The 27,108-nt window shown below is 46.8% G+C and overlaps 1 protein-coding gene across 1 annotated transcript in view; it reads left to right on the top strand.

Moving 5' to 3' along the window:
* The window catches only part of LOC146009347 (uncharacterized), a 33,722-nt gene extending 6,944 nt beyond the window's left edge, over window positions 1-26,778 (top strand). Inside the window, exons 2-13 of the mRNA XM_083149626.1 lie at window positions 1,267-1,404; window positions 1,818-1,961; window positions 3,053-5,909; window positions 6,493-6,546; window positions 9,768-9,825; window positions 11,457-11,527; window positions 11,717-12,557; window positions 14,291-14,449; window positions 15,538-15,595; window positions 16,449-16,570; window positions 25,588-25,739; window positions 26,350-26,778. Coding sequence (XP_083005752.1) covers window positions 1,267-1,404; window positions 1,818-1,961; window positions 3,053-5,909; window positions 6,493-6,546; window positions 9,768-9,825; window positions 11,457-11,527; window positions 11,717-12,557; window positions 14,291-14,449; window positions 15,538-15,595; window positions 16,449-16,570; window positions 25,588-25,739; window positions 26,350-26,453 — 4,758 coding nt within the window. The 3' untranslated portion in view covers window positions 26,454-26,778. The remainder of the gene's footprint in view (window positions 1-1,266; window positions 1,405-1,817; window positions 1,962-3,052; window positions 5,910-6,492; window positions 6,547-9,767; window positions 9,826-11,456; window positions 11,528-11,716; window positions 12,558-14,290; window positions 14,450-15,537; window positions 15,596-16,448; window positions 16,571-25,587; window positions 25,740-26,349) is intronic.
* Window positions 26,779-27,108: the final 330 nt, after the last annotated feature.

The raw sequence follows: 27,108 nt of genomic DNA, 5'->3' as shown, positions 1-27,108 counted from the left end.
CACCTTTGCTATTTAGAAGGGTCAATGTTTACCGTTATTAACGATTTTCAGAAATAATGGGATTTGAATATTCACGGATTTCGGATGGTTTCTGAAAATTGGATAAAACTCAAAAACATTGAATAGTTGGAATGCGCATTTCATCTATTATCTGTAAAAAAAACATTTTGCCGTGGATCGACAGCATTGAATACCCCCTTTAGAGATGGGGCCCAGTGCGTGTCTCAAAGTGTCAGATGTGTTTTAATGAGGTTTTCTTAATAACAAAGATACATTTTAAGGTAACACTAAACAATGTTTTCTCCTTTTAATACTCTGAGTACAATTCGCTATGGTTTACTGGTAGTTAAACTGCGTCCCCTCGTAACACAGTAAATCAAGTGAGTTACACCTAGAGTCATTGGGTGGTATTAAATTATAATATTGGCCTGATCTCCCGTCTAAAGAGATGTAGTGTTCATTCTAGGCCAGGCCTGGCCAACCTGTGGCTCTCCAGTCGTTGTACAACTACAAATCCCATCATGCCTTACCACAGTTTTGCTATAAGGGAGTGTTAAAACTGTGGCAAGGCATGCTGGGATTTGTAGTTTCACAACATCTGGGGAGCCACAGGTTGGCCTGTCCTGCTAGGCTGTCTTAGCAGGGCACGGCATCCTGCCGGATTCGCTGTCCCCTGCTTAAACAGCAGGACCCTTGGGTCCCGCTGCAGCGTGAATGGATCCATGCGCACGGTATCTGTTAACATTGACCAGGAAGCTTGGGGGCAGCCTAGCATCTCCATAGGTCCCTAGCATGCCCCCAACAGTGACGTCGGTGGCCCGGGGCCACCCACATTAGTGACATCGGTGGGCACAGGCCTCCAAGTGGAAGCTTCTCCCTCTCTCCCTCCACCCAGCTGTGATCCTGGAGGGATCACTATAACTGCAGATTGTGGGGCGATATTAAATTGATAATTTTTTGTGCATATCACGCTCATTATTAAGTTTAGTCGCACATTTCTGCTCACCACCCACCTGGATAGCCAGCTGAAATACTGGTGAAAAACAATTGAATACTACCCATTGAATTTTTAAGTCAAGGCGTACTCTATCCATGTTGCGCCAGAATGAACAAAACATTAAGCGTAAAAGTAACTCAGGTAGGAGTTTTCTTAGCATTAGGTAAAAGCCACTGCATCGCATTCTGCTTATCCTCTGCCTGCAGTCATGTCAATTAATGCAGATTAAATCCTGCGGCCTCCTGGTTACAAGATCTGGTTTATTGCAGTGTCACGACCTGGAGGATGACGAGGCCTCTGGCCTTTCGGACCTCGCCCTGGACGCAGGGGGAATACTGGGAACCTTCCATGGCTACGTTGACAACTCGCTGATTTCCATCATTGACGATACTGGTGCCCTGGCCGAGGTATGACTACACAGTCCACGTTCGGTGGTACCATCTGGTTTGATAGTTTTATTTATACCTCAAAACACGTATCTATCAATATCTGTCTATATACCTTTTTCCTAGCACAATGTACTTCATAGCATATTCTTAAATAAAGATGAAGTATTGGGGCCTATTCAATTGTTGTTCACCCCGGCTGCCACTAGAGAGTGCCCAACAGAGCAGTTTAATTGTTGGCCCGCAAATGCAGCCAGGGGTGCACATTTCAGCTCACAGCCTCTTCTGAAGACAATTGAATAGCTCCGATGAAAGCCATACAAAACAATTGAATTGGCCCCCATAGTGTCCATGAAGACCAGCTAACTTGGTAGTCTTTAACCAAACACGGAAGGGTCCTGTATCTGCTCACAAGTGATTTTTCTGTTTTGAAGAACATTGACGAGGAGAATGAATTGACTCTCCTAACTGCTCTGACAGAGATTTTGGACAATACGGACAATGAGAACATGTCTCCGTTCGACACAATTCCAGAGACAGAACTGCTGGGGTCATCCAAGGGTCGCGATGTCAGCTCCGTAAGTCTGGCCTTTCTGTCCATATTTTTGCTCATAGCAACGTTAACGTGTACATTTAAAATTTGCTACCGTTATTTTTGTCCAAATATAATTTAACATTAGGTTCTAGCATGAATGAAAAATGTCACCTTCAGAAGCAATTTTTGCGGGGCAAGTAAAAGCTGATGTTTTCTGCTTGGCCAAGAGTCAATCCAAAGGATAGACCACATAGCTTCACTGTGGTTGGTAGATGTTTATGATAACAGCAGATAATAGTCCCCTTCTGGTACGTGTTGCTGCAGTGGAAGATGGCGATCCAGTTTATTTTGGTTCATAAGTTACTAGGCATTATCACAGTGGTTTGGGTTGCCCCATACTGACATATTACAGTACATATGTCTCTAGCTTTAAAGGCGCCAATATTATAATCTAGAACTCCTGCAACCATGCAGTATTTATTGCCCAATCATTGATGTTTTTCCCAATGCTTCGGTTGTTCAGAATAAATTATTTGCATGATATTTTTTTTCCCCAGGAAGTGGTGCTGATTATTGTGACATGACACTTGTATATCTGTGTGTGTCTGAGTCTCAGAATCTGTATACAAAGTGCTACAATGTAGTAGTAGTAGCAGCAGCTTTTTTCCCAATACACGTTCTGTTCTGCTCCGTATGCACGTAGAAGATCCTGGCCTCTCAGACTGACACTTTTGTCTGCGTATGCTTAGTCTTACTCAAACTGGCCCATCTGCATGTACTGTTGGATCCCAGCTTGTGACTATGGTCGCAGGGCAAGGATAGAAGCTTCATGCAGGAGGCATCTGATCTACTGAGATGTCTCCAGCATGTCCTCAAAACCGGTCAAATTCAAAGTTTCTAAGTGGCGTCAGTGGATTTCTGTCCATCTTGGAATCCGTCCCTCAGTCACACGCAATATACGTGTCCTATCAGATAAATCATCAGTCTTCATGTACGTGCTTGTCATTCGCTACCGAAATGCTAAATGTTACTCTAGATGTATGATGACTCCTCTGTATTATTGGGTCATTTCCATATGGCACCTGTAAGGTTGTAGAGCAGCGCTGATGCCCATCTCCTGGCTTTCCTTCACAGATGGACACCCGCTGCTCTGGCCCAAACTGGGACCTTTTTCCAGATAGTATCAGCTCTACACCAAAAAGAAACAACAGACATAAAAATTTAAGAGGATGTTTAACTCGCAGTCAACGCAGTGATGGAGAAGATGAAGAGGTGCCGAGTCCAGAGAAAAGCCCCAGCTTACTGGCCTTTGACAAGGACTTTTCCATTCACCCTGGAGCTGAGATCCGAGAACTGGAACGTGAGCGTTACTCAAAGCAGCGCACCCCTTGTATCATTAATACAGAGAACGTTACCCTCCATGACCTGGTGAAATACATGCACCCTTACTGCCTGCCTGCTATAACCGTGTGCCTAGACCCAGAAGACGAAGATGACGAAAGCCTCCTGGATGATTCTCTGTTTCTTGAGATCGTGTCTGAACAAGGGGAATGTATTAAAGTACCTGTAATTGTGGAACACCCAGAGGAAGAGCCGAGCCTGGTATCTTCAGGAGACAACCCTCCTAGGTTCGACACCATTGAGGAATTGCATATTAAAACCCAGTTGTCACCAAAATCTCCTTCGGAGCAGTGTGGTCATGACTATAAACCTGATCATGGACTACAACAGTCTAGTACAGAGGATGCAATGAAGGCAAATGAGTGTTTGGACAAAGCTGTTGCGTTTGGACTAGAGGAAATAACCACTAATTCTTTGACCACTGATGAAACTGTTGCTATAAATTTGGGTAATAAAAGCAGCACTGATGGCTGTAACCCAGACTTAGAGGGAACAGTTCAGGATTCTCTGAAGAACGATGACCCAGAACCAATTTCTGGCAAGGAAAGGCTGCGATTGAAGGAAAAGAAATCCAGCAAAGACGATAAATTACTCAATGCCACTAAATCAAAAGTTAAAAGTAAAAATAAAACAGACATTGAAGACAAATTGCAAAATGTGCCGGATACTGTAACAACACAAAGTGCCGTCCAACCTGTCCCCAGCCGCATAAGTAACCCCGCATTGCAGGAGTCTGACGTTTTAATGAAGACCATGGAACAGATGAAGGATTCCCAGATGGAACTTCGATCATCGAGGGTGGGTCGCACTAAAGTGAGAACACGGGGAAGCTTGGACGGCACCAACCCTGTGCGGAAAGTGACAGCTGGCGTCTGTAAAGACGTGTCCTCTTTAAAGGAAAATGAGCAGCCAAATTCCCCCCGTCCAAATAACCTAAAACGTGATGGAGATCAAAGCTCAGAACCTGACGTGGCTCCTGTGTCTGCTGTAAGTGATGTGCAGTCTGATGGAGCGAGTGGCCAGGATGCGTTGGTTTCTTCAGCTCTTGATGTTCCTTTAAAGGAGACTTCAAGTATGGAGGAGCGGAGTCTCTCAAAAAGTGAAGATGGGCGAGAATGTGATTCTACACAGTTTTCCAAAGACCCCAAGCCCAAGGCCCTCAGCCTAAGTGATTATAGGAAGCGGCTTCAACACCGCAAACCAAACTCTGAGCAAGAGACTGAAAATGTGTCTTGCAGTAAATGGCCGTCCATTCCCGAGCCACCCAAAGAGTTGGCAGAACTCCCCTGTTTGATTCTACCAGCAACGTTACATAAAAGCTCACTGGTGGAAAAACAAACTGTCCCAAAGAAGGCTCCGGAGTCTTCCTCTGAGCCTAATGTTACTGCAAGTTTAGGAACTGTCCCATCAAATGTGGCTCTAACGTCTGTATGTAGTCAGGTGGCTCCACAGGTGAAACCAGCAGAAGCAGCATTTAGAAATATTGTAGACCTTATTCCACCTCCTGCGGTAGCCTCCCAGCCGAATGTGCCACCACCTTTCTATCCACCCAATTGGCCAACTGCCCCTTCATATCCTGCATTTTATCCTGGTATGCCGCCTTTGCCAGTAGTTCCACATTTTCCAAATTGCATGCCACCTATCCTACCCATGCAACCACCTCCACCAGTGCTGGGTTGGCCTTCATATCCCCCACCTCCTATTCCAGTGGGGCCAGTTCATCCTACTGGTTGGGGATCTGGGCTGCCACCACCTTACTGGTCAAGCTCTCAAGTTCCCCCAATGGTTCCTGATAACAGATGCCGGCAAAGCTCTGCTCCCTTTAGTGCAGCAAGTGTAAATGTAATGCCTGCTGAGATACCTTTTCCACCTGTAGAGCGCCATAACCAGGATTCTCAGCTTGCTAGGGTTAAAGCAAACCAAATTACATTGCAGAAGCTGGTACATAACCTGATAAATACAAGGGAATCCAGAATCCTAGAAACACTACAGAGTGTTGAGAACGTGAAATCGTCCAACGTTTCTACACAACCATGTCCCAACCTCAATAAGTCTGATTCACATTCATCACCTAGCAAAGCTTTTGAGAAAGTCCAGTCTAAACCTCCACAAGAGTCCATGAAGGCAAATGTTACTGCTTCTGACCAACGGTGTACAAACCAGACCATCTCCAAAATAATGGGAATCTTAGAAAAGGCTCAAAAGCTTGGCTATCGGATCAAGCCACCGCTTGTGTCTTCTGTAACGCCACCCGGTACACCTTCGGGAGGTGAGAAATCTGCCGTAGCTGCAGTCAAACCTGCTGAGCCTGATCAGACCGTACTTGCCGATGTCTGCACACAAGAAGTTTCATCACGTATAATCCCTAAACCGTCCGTTGTTAATCCAAAGGCTGATGTCATAATTCCAAACGCTCAATGTGACACTATAAAAGTGTTGGTGGAAAGTGACCCTGTAAAAGCATGTATTCTCCCTAACCAAAGCACCCAAGAGTCCAGCCTGCCTTCACCTGCAAATAAGGTGTTTGCATCAGGCGAAAGCGTCCCGCCCAATCATCGGAAACCAGAAGGAACTTTCACCCGTGAGTCAGGTAACCTATTAGGATGTATAATGGTATGGGACAGTGTAACTAAAGGTGCGTACACACGTACAGATTTATCTGTCTGATCTATCTGGTGGGTACAAAAACCTGGAAATGTATAGAGCATATGACAATCAAAAAATTGTTCCCAAACACTTGAAAACAAACAGTGATCAGTCAGACAAATTGTTTAATCGTTCTGATACAATAAATTTATCAAAGCATATATTTTTTTCCTGCATTTGGGTGGAAATTGTTATTGTCAGTTGCTCCCATACATTTAAAGGTTTTTGTTCCCACCAGATAGATCAGACAGAAAATCTGTACGTGTGTACGCACCTTTAGTGTTTGGGTGTAGATCAGGGGTTCTCAAACTCGGCCACACGGTTCACATTTTCCGAGGCACTCGGCAGATGCATTCGTTACTCATTGACACATTTTTTAAAGATCCACAGGTGGAGCTAATTATTTCACTTGTGATTCTGGGAAGAGACCTGCAAAACATGCAATGCCGAGGACCGAGTTTGAGAACCTGTGGTTTAGATTATGCCGCTACATTAGCTAATTTATTTTTTTCTACTTTTTTTTTTAGGCATTGTGGTGTCGGACCTAAGCAGCTTGCTGGAACAATTCGAAAAAAATGAAGGTGAGCTTATGCCACGACTCAAGTGTGTTCTGTTCTTGGTGTGCGCGTGGAGTTCACGTTAATTGTACAAAATAGTCATGTCTAGTGGCAGCTGCTCTGTCATGTCCACCATATGTTCTCATTACGCCCAGTGCAACCATCGCCTTGAGATATACCGGGGAAGATGTATTAAGCCTGGCGAAGTGATAAAGTGGAACATGATAATGTAGCAGTCAATCACCTCTTAACTGTCAATTTTACAGACGTGGATAATGGGTTGCATTAGCTCCTGACTGTAATTTTTAATACCGGTCTTTAAATTGACAACAAGGAGCTAATTGGTTGCTGCATTATATAGTAGGTAAGGCTGAAAAAAGACTTGCGTCCATCTAGTTCAACCTGGTATAGATATCCATTGCTGATTTGGTAGGTTCTGGTATTTTACAGACAAATTATATTTCTTATTTGTACCCATGGATGTTTTTCTCCAGTAAATGTTTGTCCAACTTTGCCTTGAACGCATTTAATGAGCCAGCCGTTACCACCTCTCTGGGAAGAGAGTTCCAGAGTTTGACTGTTCTGACCGTAAAGAAATTCTTTCTACTAGCTGAATGAAATCTTTTTTCTTCTAATCTATACTCATGCCCTCGCGTCCTAGATTCCTTTCTAGTAGAAAATAGGGTGTGTGACAGTTCCTTATATTGGCCCTTGATATACTTGTACATGTTGAGCATGTCCCCCCTTAAACGTCTCTTTTCTAATGTAAATAGTCCCAAATTGCTTAATCTCTCCCCGTAGCTTAAATTCTCCATTCCCCTAATAAGCTTTGTTGCTCGCCTTTGGACTTTTTCTAATTCTATGATGTCCTTTTTATAGTGTGGGGCCCAGAACTGTACTCCGTACTCTAGGTGAGGTCTCACCAATGCTTTATATAGTGGCATAATTACCCTTGAGTCCCTAGTTTCCATTCCCCTCTTAATACATGCCAGAATTTTGTTGGCCTTTTTTGTAGCTACATTACAATGGGCACTACATCCTAGATTGCTGTCTATTTGGACTCCTAGATCCTTTTCAAGTATGGAATTACCCAGTTCCTCTCCGCTAAGGTTGTAACTTGCACACTGGTTGTGTCTCCCAAGGTGCATAACCTTACATTTATCTACATTGAACCTCATCTTCCATTTTTTTGCCCACTCATCTAGAATTGCAAGATCATTTTGAAGCATGGTGACATCTTCTGGTGATTTGATGACTTTGCTAAGTTTTGTATCGTCCGCAAAGATGGATACATTGCTGAGTAACCCTATCCCAATATCGTTAATAAAAATGTTAAACAAAATGGGCCCCAAAACCGAACCCTGGGGCACTCCACTTAGTACCGGTATCATATCTGATACGGCACCATTCACAACCACTCTTTGTTCTCTATTACATAGCCAATTCCCTACCCATCTGCAGATATTTTCACCCAATCCTAGGTTCTCCATTTTATTAATCAATCTCTTGTGTGGGACAGTATCAAATGCTTTAGCGAAATCTAGGAAAATCACATCTATGATAATCACATTATCACCTTCAACTTTATCACTTCACCAGGCTGAATACATCTTCCCCAATATCGGTTTAATTCTTGAAACTTTCATACTTTTAATGTGTGTGAGTGTGGAAAAAGAAGGTTGAGCAGAGCATCTACAGCAGGGGTGGCCAAACCTGTCCTCAAGATCTACCAATGGTGCATGTTTGTCAAGCAGCCAGTGGATCTATAGTAGGAATGAATGCAGCATGTTTTCCAGGCAACCTGTGGATCTATAGTAGGAATGAATGCAGCAGGTTTTCCAGGCAACCTGTGGATCTATAGCAGGAGTGAATGCAGCATGTTTTAAAATGTGACAGTTAGTAATGACTACAGCTGTGCACCAGCTAGGTAACCTGGAAAACGTGGACCGGTGGTGGATCTCGAGGACCAGTTTGGCCACCCCTGATCTAGAGTTATAAAAAGCACGAGTGGGTTTTTAGCTTTAACGCCAAAGATAGGGGCGTAACTAGATGTTTGTAGGCCCCAGAGCAAAAGTATGTATGGGCCCCATATTTAGCAACTGATGGTGATAAATGTATGTAAAACATATTACTAAGACCGTAAAGATGGGCCCCCTTCAGCTCAGGGCCCCATAGCACACCTACTTTAGTTACGCCTTTGGCCAAAGGGTGCCCATCTCTGATCCACCTCCCTTTCTTATTAAATATCCTTATTGAATATATGGTACTTATATAGTTTCACGGCGCCACTTCCCGCGGATCGCATCGTACGCAAATCGCATCCGATGTGATTTAGCACACCCCCACTATCGCATGCAAATCGAATGCGATTAAGTACACCCCCACTATCCACGTCAGACTGAAGCATGGTGAGCACACGCGGTACGCGTCATCCCGACCTGTTCATACCCCCACTATCCACGTGAAGTTAATTTTATCAAGTGTGCCAAGCGTGGTGAGCAGACGTGGAATACACATCAAATAATCCACGTCCGCTCGGCACACTTCGGGCTAGTTTTATGCGTCCCTTCGCGGGGCTCGCTGCACATCTTCAAGCTTCGTGCTTGGTGGCTTGCTGCACTTGCCACACTTTATAAAATTAACTCCACGCCGACGTGGATAGGGGGGGTATAAATAGGTCGGGAGGACGCATGCAATGCGATCCGCGGGCAGTGGCTACGTGAAACTACAGAAGTACCAAATATTTCAATGTGACAGCCTTCAGCACATCTGCAACCAAGACTGGACTAATGTATTATAGTATCAATGCTATACAGATACATTAATAAACAGCATCTTCACTTTCATGTGTCTGAATGTAGTAATAAATAATAATAATTGTAAAGCAAATGCCCCATAAGAATCGGAGAACCCTGATTTGATTGCGCCATTTCCGGTAGGAAGATGACCCCACGGGCAGGGAGATTAGGGGTTCCTTAGTCGTTTCATATAAACCAGTTTTAATTTCCTGCTTTATTGGTCTTTGGCAGACATAGGCAAAATTGTTTTCTGTGACTTTGTTTTTCTTTTTTAATTTCTTTTCCGAATGTCCGATCATCTGATTCATGCTGTGCGTAGTTTTGCGATGTGAATTGGCCTACAGTGATGGTCACAGGGTTTTGATTTGCAGTGGAAAGTGATCACTTAATATGTGGCATAGTTCAGTCTATTAATGACGGTATTTTCACAATTGTGGTTCTTTGCAGCTAAAGACGAGGAACGCTGCCCTCCCAGTCCTGATAAACTGGTTGTACTGGTCTCTGGGTAAGTGAGTTACTGTACAGCTGCAGCCCACTGTGAACAAGCAGGTTCCTCCGTGTGGCACTGAGAGTTTTCCACACCAACACCATGAATTACAGTCCAGGTTTTAAGGATCAGTGCCTTAATTAGTGCCTCAGTCAATTTGTATTTAGCCTTCTGGACTCAAGCAAGGATATACTTAAAACCTGGACTGTTAAATACATTCTTTAAATAGAAAATTTCACCGTAAGGGAGTGTCATATTCCTGGCGGCTGTCTTGTAAGATTAGAACAGCGGTCGTGCTGGTATATCTTTTTATTATTCCGATCGTATCCAAGACTTGGAACAGAGTTCAGGGATTTTTCCATTTATGCAGGAATGGCTTGTTACAATATACATATTTATTTTATTAATAGTTTCTTATATACTTATTCCGCAGCACTTTACAGAGTATAGTTGAACATTCACATCAGTCCCTGCCCCAGTGGAGCTTACAATCTAACGCATGTATACGCACACACAGACAACAGGAGTACTCGGAGGAAACCCACGCAAACAAGTGGAAAATATACAAACTCTGCACAGTTAGGGCCATGGTGGGGATAGAACCTATGACCTCAGCGCTGTGAGGCAGTAATGCTAACCATTACACTGTCCGTGCTGCCCAAAACATATGTGTAGGTTAGAAGGCAGGCCATGGATCTCCTGGTGACATCGCTAAAGTTTCAGCACCACGTGCCTTGTTCCAAGTGAATTGATTGGCTGGTTATTAGGCCTGCACAAAGTGGTTGCAAGGCTGACGGGCACTTCAGAAAATGTTTATCCACTGGTATTTCTGGGGAAGGTTTGCATCCTCGTGACTGTCCACAGGACACCAATTGCCCTGATATGGTGAGCCGAGAGTCCCATGAAAGGATTTAGGCCTTGCACTTAGATTTACTGTAGAACTCTTTACAATTGTTACTATTCTAAGAAGTTGGCACGTGTAACAGATTTTTTCTTTTTTTCCTTTTCTTTCAAAATCAAAACCAACTGTATTTAGCAAGCGATTTTTATAGCGCTCAGCCTACAAATCATTTTCTCCTTTCAGTACTTCTCTGGAAGGCCGAGCAATATGGCTGCCAATAAAATTACATGAAGTTGGGCCAGTTTTACAGTATTAGTGCATCTATATCACGTGACTGGATGTCATGGTAACCCATGCACAAATGACAATAATTGGGCACCTACCTCACTCTTTTTTGTGGGTTCTTTTATAATTTACCTCTTCATGCCCCTTAAATGTTGCTCAGACCCTCCATTTTTTCCCCTTTTGGATCCCTCTGCTTATGTGGCGCTAGATGTGCCCATACCACCCTTAAACCCTCAACATGTGCCACTGTAATGCCATTAGTGTGTTTTTGAAGTTGCTCCAGTTCTTGATTTGTTGAACAATGTTTTTGCTCCGATGAAGGAGAGAATCCTGAAAGGTGTAATAGCGTGTAACCTGCATCGCTGGGGATTGGGGTAACAGTGAAGGCCCATCACTTTGTGTACTGCATATTATTTCATTTTTTATTCCCAGACTAGTCTTTTACCCTGAAACGCTTTGTGAGGGCATCAGTCGCTTCTTGTTCTGTAATTAGGAAGTTATCTATGAACACTTGTCTTTGCAGGTCTGAGAAACCCGTATCTGAGGAGGAGAAACGTCCTAAACATCCGGCACCTGAGCTGGGGAATGCCGCTGGTATGTGCACTTTGTGATGTTACATGTGGCTTACAATGGTACACAAAAACATTTGTCAACCTTTAATGTTGGCCTTATCCACCTTGACATTTTGTACATCTTGACCTTTTCACCTGCCTACCTTTTTCCATGTTGACTTAATGACCCTGTCCTATCTGATTGTAATACAGATATTTTTTAATCTTGAAGGTGTCGCTCCACCCGCAGCTACATCGCGTCCTGACTGCAAGCCTGTTTCTGGGACCTTGCTGGGGAAATCCAAGTGTTTGCGTAGACCGGCGAGAAGCTGCTCTTCACCCTTGAAGACCACACAGCTCATTGAGGCATTACCGTTACCACGGGGCAGACTGAGAAACCGGGATGGGTCTTCCATGCATGTGGCATCGCCTCCTGTCCACGTGGCATCGCCTCCTGTCCACGTGGCATCGGGCGAGCATGATTACTGCTTCCTTTCTGCCAACCGCCATGGGCAGAGCCCAGTCGCTGATGGTAATGGTGCACCCCCTGGAGCACTGGGCCCACCAGCTCCATGCGAGGAAGGGTCCCGCTGGAACGTCAAGCACCACCCGCATATTACAATAAAGCCCATTGTGCAGTTCAGTACAACACAAAAGAAAGCCCCACCAAAGCTGCCGGTCACAAGTGCACCTTCAGTCGCCCCCATCCAAAGTACAGACTGTGGCTCAGGGAAGCCGGAAGCACCTTATAAAAGTATCCAAAAACATAGTAATGCTCCTCTGGACCATAGGATACCTACTACATCAGAGTCTGCCGGTACCACCCCTCCGGGCTCAGCGTTACGGTCCTCTGAGCCTTCGCCTTATCACAGGGACTGTGGAGAGAGCAGAACTGATGTAACAAGAGAGAACTCCTCCATGTCCCGAAGGTCTCTGCGCTGCTACAGGAAATGCACCAGGTCCCCCAGTCCCCAGAAGTCTACAGGGAGCGAGAGGTCAAGTCGTAGTCGTTCTGGTTCATCCTCCTCTTCAAGCTCTCGTTCCAGATCCCCTCCACCAAAGAGGAGAAGAACGTAAGTCATTGGCACATCTGTGACCATATATACCTAGCAGAGCGCCCCCGTTACCTTGCACACACCGCCACAGCAATACATTGGGGGGAAGCGTTATCCGTGCGCATAAAACCTTGGTACAGAGGCAAAGCAGGAAGGGCGCTAGTGACGCGATCCGTGACTCTTTAGTACATTTAACCCTGTTGCAGTCATTTTTGCTAAAGCCAAAACAATAAATGCAAAAAAGCACTTTCTCTTTAGATTGGAAAGAACAATCTAGTCCTCTTACCTTCTGGACCACCACCTTATGATAACTCCGCCACCATCCCAGAAGGTAAAGAGAAGAACAAATACGTCTATTAAGACCATCACAATTTCCCTTGTTCTTCAGGAATTATCACTCTGGACTCCCCTCATAGACGTGAGATGCGTACACATAAAGGGTTTTAGAGCGGATCACCGATGCAACTGTTTGATCCCAATTTATACGACACCGTGCCACCACGGAGATGCCCCTTATTCATGCACACTCAACTAAGGCAAAGTCTAGATGTTCCTCAAAAGGTTTCCTCAGTCCTGTGTGTCTAATGGTTTTACCAGGGTATGGTTCATAGGGTTGACACTGTAAAGGTCGACAGATAAAATAAGTCGACATGGCTAATGTCAACGGGGTTTCAAGGTTGACACAAGTATTAGGTCGACAATGGGAAGGTGGACAGTCAGAAAGGTCAGCATGAGTTTGTGGTTCCTCACTGTGCTCGGCACACTGTTCTATTCTCCCTCCACACCCCAGTGGATGGTAGGATATGAAATTCCGCCTGTTTTTGAAATAAAAAAAGTGAAACGCTCATGTTGAGCTTTTGACTGTGGACCTAATGCTTGTTTCAACCCTGTCGGCCTATTTCATGTTTCATATTTTAGCCCCATTGGTTTTGAAAGGTGCGGGGTGCTAGACTATGTAATACATTACCTGCCATATAAAACCAGGTGCGTGCAATACACACGCTGTACAGAAACACGCTCTATGCCTGCCTAATGTTGCTTTCACATAGCAAATGCTGGATTGCTGACATCCTCCGCGGGGGGGGGGGGGGCAGCACTAAGGTGACACTGCGGCCTCTACCCATAGAAGTGAACGGGACCTGGGTTACCTGTTCACACTGTCCAGCAACCCTGGTCCGACCAGGGTACAACCCTTCTTTTTACCCGGATTGTATTGTCTGTTGCTGGAACCGATATTTTTCAAAAGGCCTTTTCAACACCGTACAGTGACACGGGTCGACCCGGCAATGATATGGGTCGGTTCCGGGTTATTTGTTGCTATGTGAAAGGGGAATGAGTGATCACACCAGAGAAGTCCCTGCATTTTCTGGTGTGCGGAGGAGGCGGGATGGAGCTGGGCTGGCGGCGGAGAATACTAACCCCGGGTTGCTGGTCTTCAATGCAGGCCGTGGATCCACACGGGCTGCAGTGAGGGGGTGCCAGAGAGCTGTGTCATCTTCATCTGCTGCCTGTCTGGTCATCTACGCCCACCGCCTGTGGGGATCCCCGGCCTGACCACCTGCACAGAGGACCGGGCGAGTACCCCTTTCACACCGGCCAGGACCCCGGGTTGAACCCGGTAACAACCCTGCTCAATAGTAGGGTTGAAATCCCGGCATTTAGGCTGGTGTGTAAGGGTGTAATCAGGCACCACGTAAGGGACTTTTGTAAGTTTGTAGATTTTTTTCGTAATCTCAAATTGTATTTTCCAGATATCGTTCAAGAAGTCGTCACAGACGGTCGTCCTCCAGGTCCAGTTGCGGTACACGCAGCTCATCGCGATCTTCTCGGTCATGTTCTTCATCGTCCGGCTCTAGATCGCGGTCCAGATCACCCTACCGGCAGAGCAGCAGTCGTAGCAGAAGCAGTAGGTAAGTAAGCTGTGTAGGGTACTTGGGTTTGGTATGTCTGTCTCTGATCTGCAGGCCCACAGCCCTTGTACAGATAGAAACTGGCTCATCGAGCCTGCTCTTGACGCACAATTCGTCAGGTCTCCGCTGTAAAACAGACTGCTCACTCCGACACGGTCAGTGCCGAGTGAGCAGAGGCAGAGAGGACGGTGCTGGACATTTGTTGGTGTAAAAGGGGTTGTTATTTCCACATTCTTTTTACAGGTGAAATACAAGAACCAGCCGGCATATTAATGACCTGCATGCCTGGGTCTTGTAGTTCACCTGTATATAGCAATGTGTTTTATTCCATTTTTACACAGACAGCCCAGCATGGGACGCCGGGCTTCAGCCCTGGATGTCGGACCCCCCCTTAATGTGGGGGGTGGTTCTGATTCCCCCACTGACCCCGACCAGGGCTGACCTTGTATAAAAAATGTCCCCCGGCTGTGGCATGACACCGCTGGCTTTGGATCCCTGTGCTGGTTCCAAAATACTAGTGACTCAGTTTTATTTTGTCCCCCGTATTTTTGGAACCAGGACGGTCCACAAGCCTGGTGCTGGTTTCAGAAATACGGGGGATCCCTACACTCCTCCCCCCCCCCCCCCCCCCCCCCTTTATTTTTAGAACCAGGATGGCTGGTTTGGCTCAGGAGTGGGGAACCCCACGCAGGTTTTTTTTTTTTTTTTTTTATTATGCCCAGAAACCACACATTACCTTGTGTAAAAAATGTAAAAACAAAGTCTAAACAGAATTGCAGATTTCCGTGACTAAAATTCGCACAATACCATGACCATAAATTGCAAGTGAAACCCATTTGTTCCCGAAAATGTATTCGATTTACATTTGCGATTTGGCAAAAATAAAAAATCCTGATTTTCAAACATGCGATTTTGGAACCTAACCAAAAATCTCATCCTTAAAGTGTTGCGTATAATATCTAATAAACCCTACGGGCTTTCTTTTATTTTGGGGATGTTGCGTTGATGTGGCTCTGTGGTTGTACTGCCCTGTGCCTGTATACTTGTGCTGAAGAGGGCGTGTGCTAATTGCTGCTTCGGTTTGACAGGTGTCACTCCCAGGACAGTTATCGGTGGCAGAATAATTACCGTAAAGACCTTGCTATAGTAAGTATCTCCAATACTGTATTGCATCATGTTCTCCTGTATTGTGTGTAGGGAGAGATCTTTTGACCCCACACAGTGCAATGTTTTGCAGGTCTCACAAGTGAAATAATTAGCTCCACCTGTGGATCTTTTAAAATGTGTCAATGAGTAACGAGTGCACCTGCCGGGTGACCTGCAAAATGTGAACTGTTTGGGTTCCTGAGGACTGTTAGAGAACCCATGATCTAGACCAGTGATTCTCAACCTTGGTCCTAAAGGACCCCCTAACAGTGCACAGAATCACAGGTGAAATAATTAGCTCCACCTGTGATCTTTTCAAATGTGTCGGTGAATAATGAGTGCACCTGCCGGGTGACCTGGAAAATGTGCACTGTTTGGGTTCCTTGAGAACCACTGATCTGCATTGTGGTCCTTTTAATCAAAACAGGCCAGGCCTCCTGCTCCTTGCGTGCCCTATGAAACACAGGACACAGCGCTTGTCAACTAGAGAATTGATCTCCGTTGCTATCAGTTTGGCGTGAAGGAAGAAGTTTCTGCTTCGTATGTGTTGTGCGATTGTCTTCAGCGCTTAGTCGCTTCTGTATTGGGGAGGAGCTCAGTTAGTTTAGGAGGCGGCAGCTTTTTACGTTGCTCCACAGATACTGCAGACCGCAAACATTTTATAGATCCACAGCTGATTGTTTCACTAGTGATTTTATAATGACAGCTGATATCTATGTTCTGTGTTGGGGTCCTGATGACCCAGTATCGGGACCTGTGGGATAGGCGGATACATGGTTCCCGTCACTATTGCTACATGCTGCGCTACTCTCCAGACCTGTGGTTAATACTGAATGTCTCTGACCTTTTGCAGAAGGAGAGGAGAGTTGTGTACGTCGGGAAGATCAGCGGCCGGATGACCAGAGCCGACCTGAGTGATCGCTTTTCTGTCTTCGGCAATATAGAGGACTGCACCATTCACTTTAGAGAGAAGGGGTGAGTGTGTTGATGTCAGTACAGGCAGTAATGCTTATTGCTACGAAACTCTGGAGTGCCCCTCTGGAGTGCATGTGCTAATGGGCTTTTCATTGTTTTAATATATTAGCAAAAATAAAGTTTCTTCTCTATGGGTCATAAAAGGTTCTCTTTCATCTTGTGATGTAGCCTAGGTGTAGATGCTCAGCGCTGGAGGGTGGGCATTTTGGCTGTAATTTCCTTTCCCCTCTATACCAGTGTAACTGGTTGGATTTAAAGTACCCATGAGAAGCGTGACAAGGAATCACATACACTGGATAAGATGTTATATTGGTCTTTATTTTGTAGTAGGTAAACCGCTTACCAGGTAATCAACGTAGGCAAGTATGGTTACAGCATTGCAGCATACAGGTGTCACAGCATAGTACAAACTCTTCAGAATGCTCGAATGGTCCCCGGCCTATCACTTGGGAAGCTTTTCCAACATCAGGAGCATTGACCTCCTGCACTAGAAACACTTTCGTTAGGTAGTCACAGGTGCTGCTAATCAGCCCAACCTTGATCACATCAGTTTTCTTGGTGCTGCTCTAAAACCTGGACTGGATCTTACACATGACTTTCATGTTAAAAGATTCTGTCCCTGCCACAGAAGTTGGAAGCAGGGTTGAACAAGGGGTCTGACCCAGGTTAAGGTGCATTGTGAACGGTTCACAGTATGGAGGAGACAGCGCCAGGACAGACCCGTGTTCCTAGCCCTGGGTACGACCTGGCATTTGCGGTCTGAAAGGGGTACAAAGTGAAGATCAACCGGAGAAAGTTAAGAGCGGAGCACCAGTAATCAGAGCGCTGGTGCTGCCTAGTGTGCTAAGAAAGGGATTGGTTCGAAGTTCACGAAACCCGTTTAATGGACTTGCCCTCCTGTCACCTCTGTTTGGGGCTGTCTAGGTGCAGGCAATTGGCTGGCATAGTGTAAGCATTGTGCAGCTTCTTACATGCTGCTAAACCAGTTCTCTCAGTTTATAGAAAGTTGCTTGAGGGATTTATTACTGTTTAAATATTATGCAAATGAAGTGATTTGAAGTCTCGCTGTGCCCAGGAACGTGCAGGAACAGATGGGAGCTTATTGTGCGTTTATTAGGCTGCACCTCACTGGAACAATCTAACTTCCGGATTAGATATTTGGGCTTTGTTTGGGCAGGATGTTTTCAGTTTCAACGTCCAAACTGGTTTCAGTATTCCGGATTTTCTTGCAGTTGTACAGTGGTAGAACCCAGCGTTGTTCTTGTGGTGTTTTGTCAGTTTTTTGGGGGGAGGATTTTGTTAATAGTGGTCCGTTCAGAGGCTTTAACCCTTTGAGGGCCAACATCTGTGAGATGGGCAAAATAGCCGTTATTAATGCCAGCTTCATTTTTTAATATAAATCAAAATAAAAAATGTTGCATAAAGATGATTATTCTGTCAGCCGATGGTGTAACACTGGAGACGTTGGTGTATCCTCTGGTCTCAGACCGTCACCAAGGAGATAACTTCAGGGCAGAGGCCCCTCCTTCATGGGATCCCTGTCGGGGAGCCTCTGCAGAGCGGCTGTGTTGCGCAGCTTCGTGGTCCTCTGCACATACTTTCATTAAATTATACAATTGAAACCTTCACCTCGGCCAATGCGACTTATGGGAAGCGTGTTCTCAATACAGCTCAGGAGCGGTTCCGTCCATACCGGGACTGCTTTGGGAGGTCCCAATGTCCCCAGTGTTCCACCATTGGCTCACAGAATAAAACGGGATTTTTGTCTTGGCTGTAAAATCCGTTTTTCTGAAGCCATGGTGGAACACTGGGCGCCCGTCCTACGCTCCTCTCGGCTGAGAGTTGAGATGGTTTTTCTGACATGGGCGTTGGTCAGATTCTGTGTGTGGGTTCTTGGTTCTCCTTTACCCTTTACTATCTTGGCTTTTTAAGAAAATCACTGAGGCTGGGTATGGGGAGGAGGGGCCTTTCCCCTGCACACAAGAAGTTAACTCCTTGGTGACCGGTCTAAGACCAGAGGATGCCCCACTGTCCCCAATGTTTCACCACAGCTTCAAAATACTGATTTTACAGGCAAGACAAAATTCCCGTTATTTCCTATATAAGGTCAACATCACCGGTCATTATGATGAATATAAATGTTTGTTGGCAATTTTCACACCTTTTTTGACAAATTCACTTGGATTAAGGTAATGCAGATGGCTCGAAGACCAATGTAAAGGTGGTCAGACAATCCTTCAACATCACATGGTGGGCACATTAAAAAAATAAAATACTATTTCTCTGACATGCAGCAGGGACCACTGGAATCACATCGGGTATTAGAGCTGGGAATGCTGGGAGCTAGGCACTTCTTAATAATAATTAGGGGATACTGGCTCCTCCCCTCTAAGACCCACAATCCCCCAGTGAGAAAATTGTGCCAGGGAGTTAGGTCACAGTTTTTTCTGCTCCTGCACATTTTTCTAGCTTTGGCTTTTCAATAGAATTTTTTCATCTTTACTTGATAGAATCCCTTCCCCACCTACTGAAAGGTGTGGGTCCGGGCATTCAGCGCCCCTGGAGTTCCAGGTCGTCAGTCAGGACCTCACTAAAGGTGCCTGCCTGCACGGGTTCCGTGCTCCTGCCGCCCCTCCAGCAAAGGGGACGCCAGTCACGAAGGAAGCCTCCGGTGGTGAGTAGAGCGCTGAGCGCACTTGCCACACGCCGTCCCCCGCTTCCCCGTCAGCCGCGCTGTGCGCGGGTCTCTGCAGCGAGTGAGGCGCCGCCATCTTGCAAGGCGCGTATCGCTGTACTATACCACGCGGCTGTAATAAGTGCCGGAGGTATTGCAGGGGTGAGCGCTAGCAAGCGGGTGTCTCTGGACGTTGTCAGACGCCACAGGTTGGCTAAGCAGAGGGAGAGGGGACACGCTGTAAAACGGAGGCCGGCATGGCGCGGCCATTACACAGATACACAGTAAGCTGACTCTTTCCTGTTCACAGGTTACTGCAGCTTGGAAGGCTCTAAAAGTTTTATTGCTGACACAGTGTTTTGCGCTGTATTGTCACTAATAGGGCTCATTCTCCTCCAGGTCTCACAGAACCCTGAGGTTTTTGGCTTGTGAGAGGTGTATCTGTACTCAGTGTGTGTGTGTGTTTGCACCTGTATCGCGCGCTGGTGTTGGACCGGGCGAGCGGGGATCATGACGGGCAAATCCAAAGCCTCTCAGAAGGTTTTTGCTTGTACTGTCTGTTCAGCTAAGTTTTCTCAATACACAGCTGAGGGTAATGCCACTGTTTGTCAGTCATGTTCAGGTGCTGAATCTGCATCACTGGCGGGGTCTCAGGCGCCCCAGTGGGCCTCTACCTTAGTGGGTACTATGTCAAAGCTCACTTCTGAATTGGCGCTGGCTCGCAGAGCGGAGCCATCTTGGGCTACAGCCCTAGCAAGGTCGGTGGAGGGGTTAGCTAACTCCATGTCCAGACCAGAGAGGCCTTCTACATCTAGCAATAAGCGACCTTATCAGGCTATTATTGTGGAAGATGATTTGGAGGAGGAACAAGATCCATTTCACGAAATGGAGGATGGTGAATGGGAAGAGGTTCAGGATGTCATTCCTGAGGGAGAGCCGACTCCTTTAGGGATAGAGGCTCTCATTATGGCGGTAAAGGAGGTTCTTCGTTTACCGGAGGATCCCAGACCAGAGCCACAGGAGTTTGATCTGTTTGGAGGGGTTCAGAAGACATCAGTGGTCTTTCCTTGTCCAAATCAGGATCAGCTTCTGGCTGCATGGAAGAATCCGGACAAACGTTTTCAGATTCCCAGACGCTTCCCTTCTCTGTATCCTTTTGAGCCTGCGGCCCTAAGCAAGTGGGAGACGCCACCTCCGGTGGACACCTCAGTTTCCCGTCTATCCAAGAAAACAACTCTGCCAGTCCCAGGGGCTTCAGCCTTGAAAGATCCCTCAGATAGAAAATTGGAGGCTACTCTCAAGGCCATTTATGTAGCGGCAGGGACTCAACTCAGACCGGCAATAGTCTCGGCCTGGGTAAATAGGGCAAATGTTAAATGGGCAGAGCTAATCATTGAAGGATTGGAATCAGGTATGCCTATAGACGAGATTCGTTGCTTGGCTGAACATGTCAAGGAGTCTGCTATGTTCTTAGGAGAGGCGGCTAAGGATGTATCCTTAATCTCTTCCAGAATATCCGCTAGCGCCATTTCTGCTCGGCGGGCCCTCTGGCTTCGCTCTTGGCAGGCGGACGCGGAGTCTAAAAGGGCTGTGGAGGGTCTTCCCTTTTCCGGGGACATCCTTTTCGGGCCTGAATTAGACAAATGGATCTCACAGGCGACGGGAGGGAAGTCGGCATTTTTACCGTCGGCTGCTCCTCCTCCTCCCAGAAGACAGTTCGCAGGTCCGTCTTTTCAGTCCTTTCGGACTCAGCGCACCTTTCGGGGTAGAGGAAGAGGTTTCCAGTCCTCTAGAGGGTCCAGAGCCAGAGCCCGCCCTCAGGCTGCTCCAAGAGCCCAGGAACCTAAGCCCCAGCAGAAGCCGGTGGCATGACGGTTTACCAGCTTCAGTCAACAGTTTACCAGTAGGTGCCCGTCTGTTGGCCTTCGGAACCCAATGGTTCTCCCTTTCGGAGGATCCTTGGGTTCGCAGAGTGGTATCAGAAGGGTACCGGATTCAGTTCGACTCCACTCCTCCGGTTCGATTCTTCACAACGGCTCTGCCAACATCTCAGGAAAAGAGAACGAGCCTGCTAGAAGCCATTCGGATCTTGCTGGAGGCTCAGGTCATCATGCCGGTCCCAGCATCTCAAAGGAACACAGGGTTCTACTCAACCCTCTTTGTAGTCCCCAAGCCGGATGGGTCAGTCAGGCCCATTCTCAACCTGAAGCCTTTGAATCTGTTAGTCTCGTATCAACCATTCAAGATGGAATCAATCCACTCAGTGATTGCTTCTTTGGAGCCAGGAGAGTACATGATATCACTGGATATCAAGGATGCTTACCTACACATCCCGATTTGCATCCCTCACCAGGCCTTTCTTCGTTTTGCCATCGGTCGGGATCATTTTCAGTTCAGGGCTCTGCCCTTCGGATTATCTTCAGCGCCCAGAGTATTCACCAAGACTCTATCAGTAGCAGTCGCATACCTCAGATGTCAAGGGGTGACAATAATTCCCTATCTCGACGATCTCCTAATCAAGGCCCCATCGAGGGAGTTACTGGAGAGTCATGCGAGGTTAACCACTCAGACGCTCACCAGCCTGGGGTGGATAATGAATTTCAAGAAATCCTCTTTAGTTCCATCCAGGAGGATCTTGTTCCTAGGCCTTTGGCTAGACACGGAGTCTCTGCGAATCTTCCTGCCGGAAGACAAGATCCAGGCTATCTTGCACCTAGTGCAGAGGATCCTACTTCCACAGAGGATCAGCCTCCATCTGTGCACTCAGCTGCTAGGAAAGATGGTGTCAGCCTTCCCAGCTCTGACGTGGGGACGTTTCCACTCAAGACCGTTTCAGTTGGATATTCTCAGAAAGGGTGCGGGCTCGCACCTGAATCTGCACAAAAGAATCCTCTTGTCGGCCGAGGCAAGACATTCACTACTGTGGTGGAGACACAGAAGGAATCTAATAGAGGGTCGTCGGTTTGCAGTCCAGGACTGGATTGTATTGACAACGGACGCAAGTCTACGCGGCTGGGGTGCCGTGGTACTTCATCTCTGCCTCCAGGGCAGGTGGGACCTGCAGGAGAGGCGCTTGTCCATCAATGTGTTGGAGATCAGAGCCATCTACAATGCTCTGTTGGAGGCTCAGGAGTTCCTTCAGGGTCAACACATAAAGATAAGGTCGGACAATGCCACGGCAGTCGCCTATGTGAACAGGCAGGGCGGCACGAGGAGCAGCATGGCCATGAAGGAGGTAAAGAAGGTTCTTCAGTGGGCAGAACGATCAGGAGTAGTTCTGCTAGCAGTGTTCCTTCCAGGTCGGGAAAATCTAGAGGCCGACTTCCTCAGCAGGGAGGACCTTCACCCAGGCGAGTGGTCTCTCAACCCCGAGGTGTTTCGGGAACTCACCGACAGGTGGGGAGTTCCCGAGGTGGACCTGATGGCGTCTCGAAAGAACCACCAGCTACCAACGTACGTGGCTCGTACAAGAGACCCTCAGGCCATAGCGGCGGACGCTCTGTCGACCCCGTGGGAGTTCAGCTTTGTCTACCTGTTCCCGCCGCTTCCACTTCTGGGCCAAGTGCTGAAGAGACTCAAGAGGGAGCCAGTGCAGGCTATTCTCATAGCACCCTGGTGGCCTCGCAGGACATGGTTCTCAGACATCCAGATGTTACTGGCAGACGAGCCAGTTCGGTTGCCCCTCAGACCGGACCTGCTCCTTCAAGGACCCTTCTTTCATCAGAATCTGCCACAGCTACATTTGACGGCGTGGCTGTTGAGACCGAGGTCTTGCGGGAGAAGGGAATTCCAAGAGCTGTAATCCCTACGATGTTAAGGGCCCGGAAGCCCGCCTCAGCAGCGCATTATCACAGAATATGGCGCTCATATGCGGGTTGGTGCGAGGGTAAGGGCTGGCCATTCCGGATATTCAAATTGTCCCGCCTTCTGTTGTTCTTACAGAAGGGGTTGGATGGGGGTCTGAGACTGGGTTCTCTCAAGGTCCAGGTCTCGGCCTTGTCTATTCTCTTTCAGAGGAGATTGGCCCTCATTCCTGAGGTACAAACATTTTTTCAAGGGGTTCTCCGAGTTCAGCCTCCCTTCGTGCCTCCCACAGCTCCTTGGGATCTGGACTTGGTACTAGCCTTCTTGAGGTCTGAGACATTTGAGCCACTGAACAGGGTGGAACTGAAGTTCTTGTGCTGGAAAACAGTTCTTTTACTGGCCCTGGCCTCAGCTCGCAGAGTTTCAGAGTTGGGTGCTCTGTCATGCAAGCCCCCTTATCTAATTTTCCACGAGGACAGAGCAGAGCTGCGTACCCAGGCAGGGTTCCTTCCGAAGGTGGTATCTTCATACCACATAAACCAGCCTATCGTGGTTCCAGCTTTTCAAGGAGAATCACCGGAGCAGTCCTCCTTGGACGTGGTCAGGGCCCTTCGGATTTACGTCAAGAGAACCAGGTCTATACGCAAATCGGATTCTTTATTTGTTCTCTATGACGCATTACGCAGGGGGTGGCCTGCGTCAAAACAGACAATTGCACGATGGATCAAGTGGACGATCCATAGTGCTTATCTTCATGCGGGACAGGTGCCTCCTGTCTCCGTAACAGCTCACTCTACCAGATCGGTGAGTACGTCGTGGGCTGCTGAGAGAGGGGCTACCATCTCTCAGTTGTGCAGAGCGGCCACTTGGTCGTCTCAGAACACGTTTGTTAAGTTTTACCAGTTCGATACTTTTGCAACTTCAGCTTCAGCTTTTGGTCGTCTGGTCTTACAGAATCCCCAGCACTCTCCCTCCCGGGGCTTGGTCTTTGGAACCTCCCCGATGTGATTCCAGTGGTCCCTGCTGCATGTCAGAGAAAAGAGGATTTTGGTACTTACCGGTAAATCCATTTCTCTGAGATCAGCAGGGACCACTGGACACCCGCCCGGCTGTTGGATTCTGCCTGTTGTGGTTGCTGTTGCAGCCCGGTCCGATATCTGCGTGTTGTATGTATGGTTGTGTTATGCTTTTGTTCTGTAACCCTTTCCTCTGGTGGGCCAATTTCCTCACTGGGGGATTGTGGGTCTTAGAGGGGAGGAGCCAGTATCCCCTAATTATTATTAAGAAGTGCCTAGCTCCCAGCATTCCCAGCTCTAATACCCGATGTGATTCCAGTGGTCCCTGCTGATCTCAGAGAAATGGATTTACCGGTAAGTACCAAAATCCTCTTTTTGCAGTATTTGTTAATGCCCACGTGAACTCCAATAGAGAACGGATCACGACGAGTGAAGCGGTACACTTAATGAGGATCCCGTGCCCAGGTGTTGACCATGACACTAAAAAAATCATGAAAACCGCTTGAGCCCAGAAGGCCGACACACCTACTCATGAGCCCAGAAGGCCGACACGCCTACATTTTGCATGTCGGCCTTCTGGGCTCAATGTAGACATTGTCTGCCTCGTATACCACAGCCTGTAGCAGAAGCCAATTAACCTGACAGTATGATTTGGGGCTTTGAGAGGAAACCAGAGGGCCTAGAAGAACCCTCCACAAACATGGGAAGCACATGCAAGCTCCACACAAATGAATCCTTAGTGGGAGTTGATCATGCCACATTAGGCCGTAATGGAAATCAAACCTAGGACCTCAGTGCAGTGAGGCAGCAAAAGCTAACCACTATGCCAACCATGCAGGTCTGATGTTTGTCATAAGTGGTCATGTCAAATGAAGTGTTGTGATTGGATCTTTTCCAGGTCAGCTGACCTGACACGGCGGTAATCGCTCCGCCTGATTTCCCGTCCTGCTGGATAATGTCATAGTATTGATATTTTAGAATGGGGCCACACACTAGTTGACCATGTTAGTCTATAATGAGCACCAAGGCTAAGCAAATGTGGATTTAAATCTCCTCCATAAGATTTATTTCAAGGAAACAAGTTGCCACATTATGTACAAACATCCACCTTTTCCTATATACACGGCTATTGTGGTTCTAGAAGGGGCCCGAACGATATATCTTTTTATTACGTTTCTTATATAGCGCAGCATATTCCATTGCGTTGTACAAAAAGAGACAGTGATACAACAAACACGGTATTTACAGACAGTCAAAAGGTAGGTGGGCCCTGCTCACAAGCGTACAATTTATAAGGGTTTCCTCTGCTCTCCAAGTTCCCTGTTCTAAACCTTAATGTCCGTGCGGCGCTCAGTTTTGCAAAGCATCAATGTGGGCACATTAGGATGACAATGTTCAGATGACCCAATTGGTGCTAGATCACCATGTGACTTACATTGTATAACTTACCTGTACACTGAGGAGCTGGTCTGTGCTAAGGGGATATAAGTCCGCTGTGAGTGATATTGTGCGTATGCTTGCAGGGATAACTACGGCTTTGTGACGTACAGCTGCACCGAGGAAGCCTACGCTGCGATAGAGAACGGCCACAAGCTGCGTCTTCCGGATGAGCTGGCCTTTGACCTCTGCTTTGGGGGCAGGAGACAGTTCTGTAGGAGTAATTATGCAGATCTGGGTAAGTGTCCTAGTGCGTGTTATATTAAGCCGGGGGGTTCTTGGTTATCCGTGGGAGAACACTCAGTTTGTAGAACACGGGATACATTGAGTACTGGCTATATATGTGCTTCATCACTAGCTCCTGCATGGTCCGCCTCCAATCTTGGTGATGATACATAGAATTTGATAGCAAATAAGAACCGCTTGGCCATGTACATACATTTGGCACTTAATGGTTACATTTTTTTTCTGAGAGACCATGAACCTAGCAGTATATTGTCGGAGTACCAGGAGGAAAACCACGCATGCATGGGGAGGATATTTAAACTCTGCACAGTTGGTGGGAATTGAACCAATGACCTCAGGGCTGTGAGCCGGTTATGCTAGCCATTACACCATCCATGCTTCCCCAGATCCAAAGGTGTGGTCCAGTCAAAATTTCAAATAGAGATGCCACACTAACTGCCAGGGAGTTTTGGGATGGCAGTTGGAGCGGCTCCTCTATTTAAATTTTGAACTTTGCTGCAGCCTCACCCCTGGAACCGCCACTGCGGAATAACTGTTGCGTGTAATTGGTATGTGTGTTTTATTTTGTACTTTTCATTGACGTGTCTGTTTCTTTACTCCAGATTCGAACCGCAACGACTTTGACCCAGTGCCTGCTAGGAGTAAGCTTGAAACGCTAGACTTTGAAACATTACTGAGAGAGGCACAAAAGAGTCAACGGAGGTAACGCTACGCCAACCATCAGATCAAAATTAGAATCTAATTATGTATATCCAAATTAATTTACCTCAGAACACTGGAGAAGGCCTTTCGGGGAACACAAGCAGGAATTTCCCCACAATGGGGGGGAAAAGAATGATGGAATTTGTATTGAATTTTTTTTATTATTGAAACAAAAGGAAAAAAAAAATCGTAAAAGGTTAAAGACACTTAGGATTTTTTTTAAATGGCATTTGTTTTACTAACCTATTTAACAGCTCTCATAACGTGCATTATGAAATCATCTTCACAGATCTGATGAGAGGAATCACTGCAGGCCCAAATAAAGTATATTGAAAAAAAAAAAAGCCTTTTTTTTTTTTTTTTCTTGACTATATTTGAATTTGTGTTTGGTGCCATCGTTACCATCAACAATGGGTAAGTTGGGCTGGTGAATGCTACCCTGACCTTTTATGTAGTCCTCCGTGTGCTCGGTTTGCCTTGAAAAATGTTACTTGATGCAAACAGACTGAAACAAGTCCCTCTGGCCTGGGGAATGGAAGAGTGAAGAAAGAGAATACAGATGTGTATATAAGAGTGTGGTTGCTGGATCAGGATCCTGACATGCAGCATTTGCATCGCAGCTGGGTACCATTGCAGTGAATGGGAGGTAGGTGCGTGCG

The sequence above is a fragment of the Crinia signifera genome, chromosome 6, assembly GCF_055691185.1.
Source record: "Crinia signifera chromosome 6, ASM5569118v1, whole genome shotgun sequence".
Classification (NCBI taxonomy): Eukaryota; Metazoa; Chordata; class Amphibia; order Anura; family Myobatrachidae; genus Crinia; species Crinia signifera.
The sequence above is the reverse complement of the archived record's forward strand: the minus strand, read 5'-3'. Positions and strand labels throughout refer to the sequence as shown.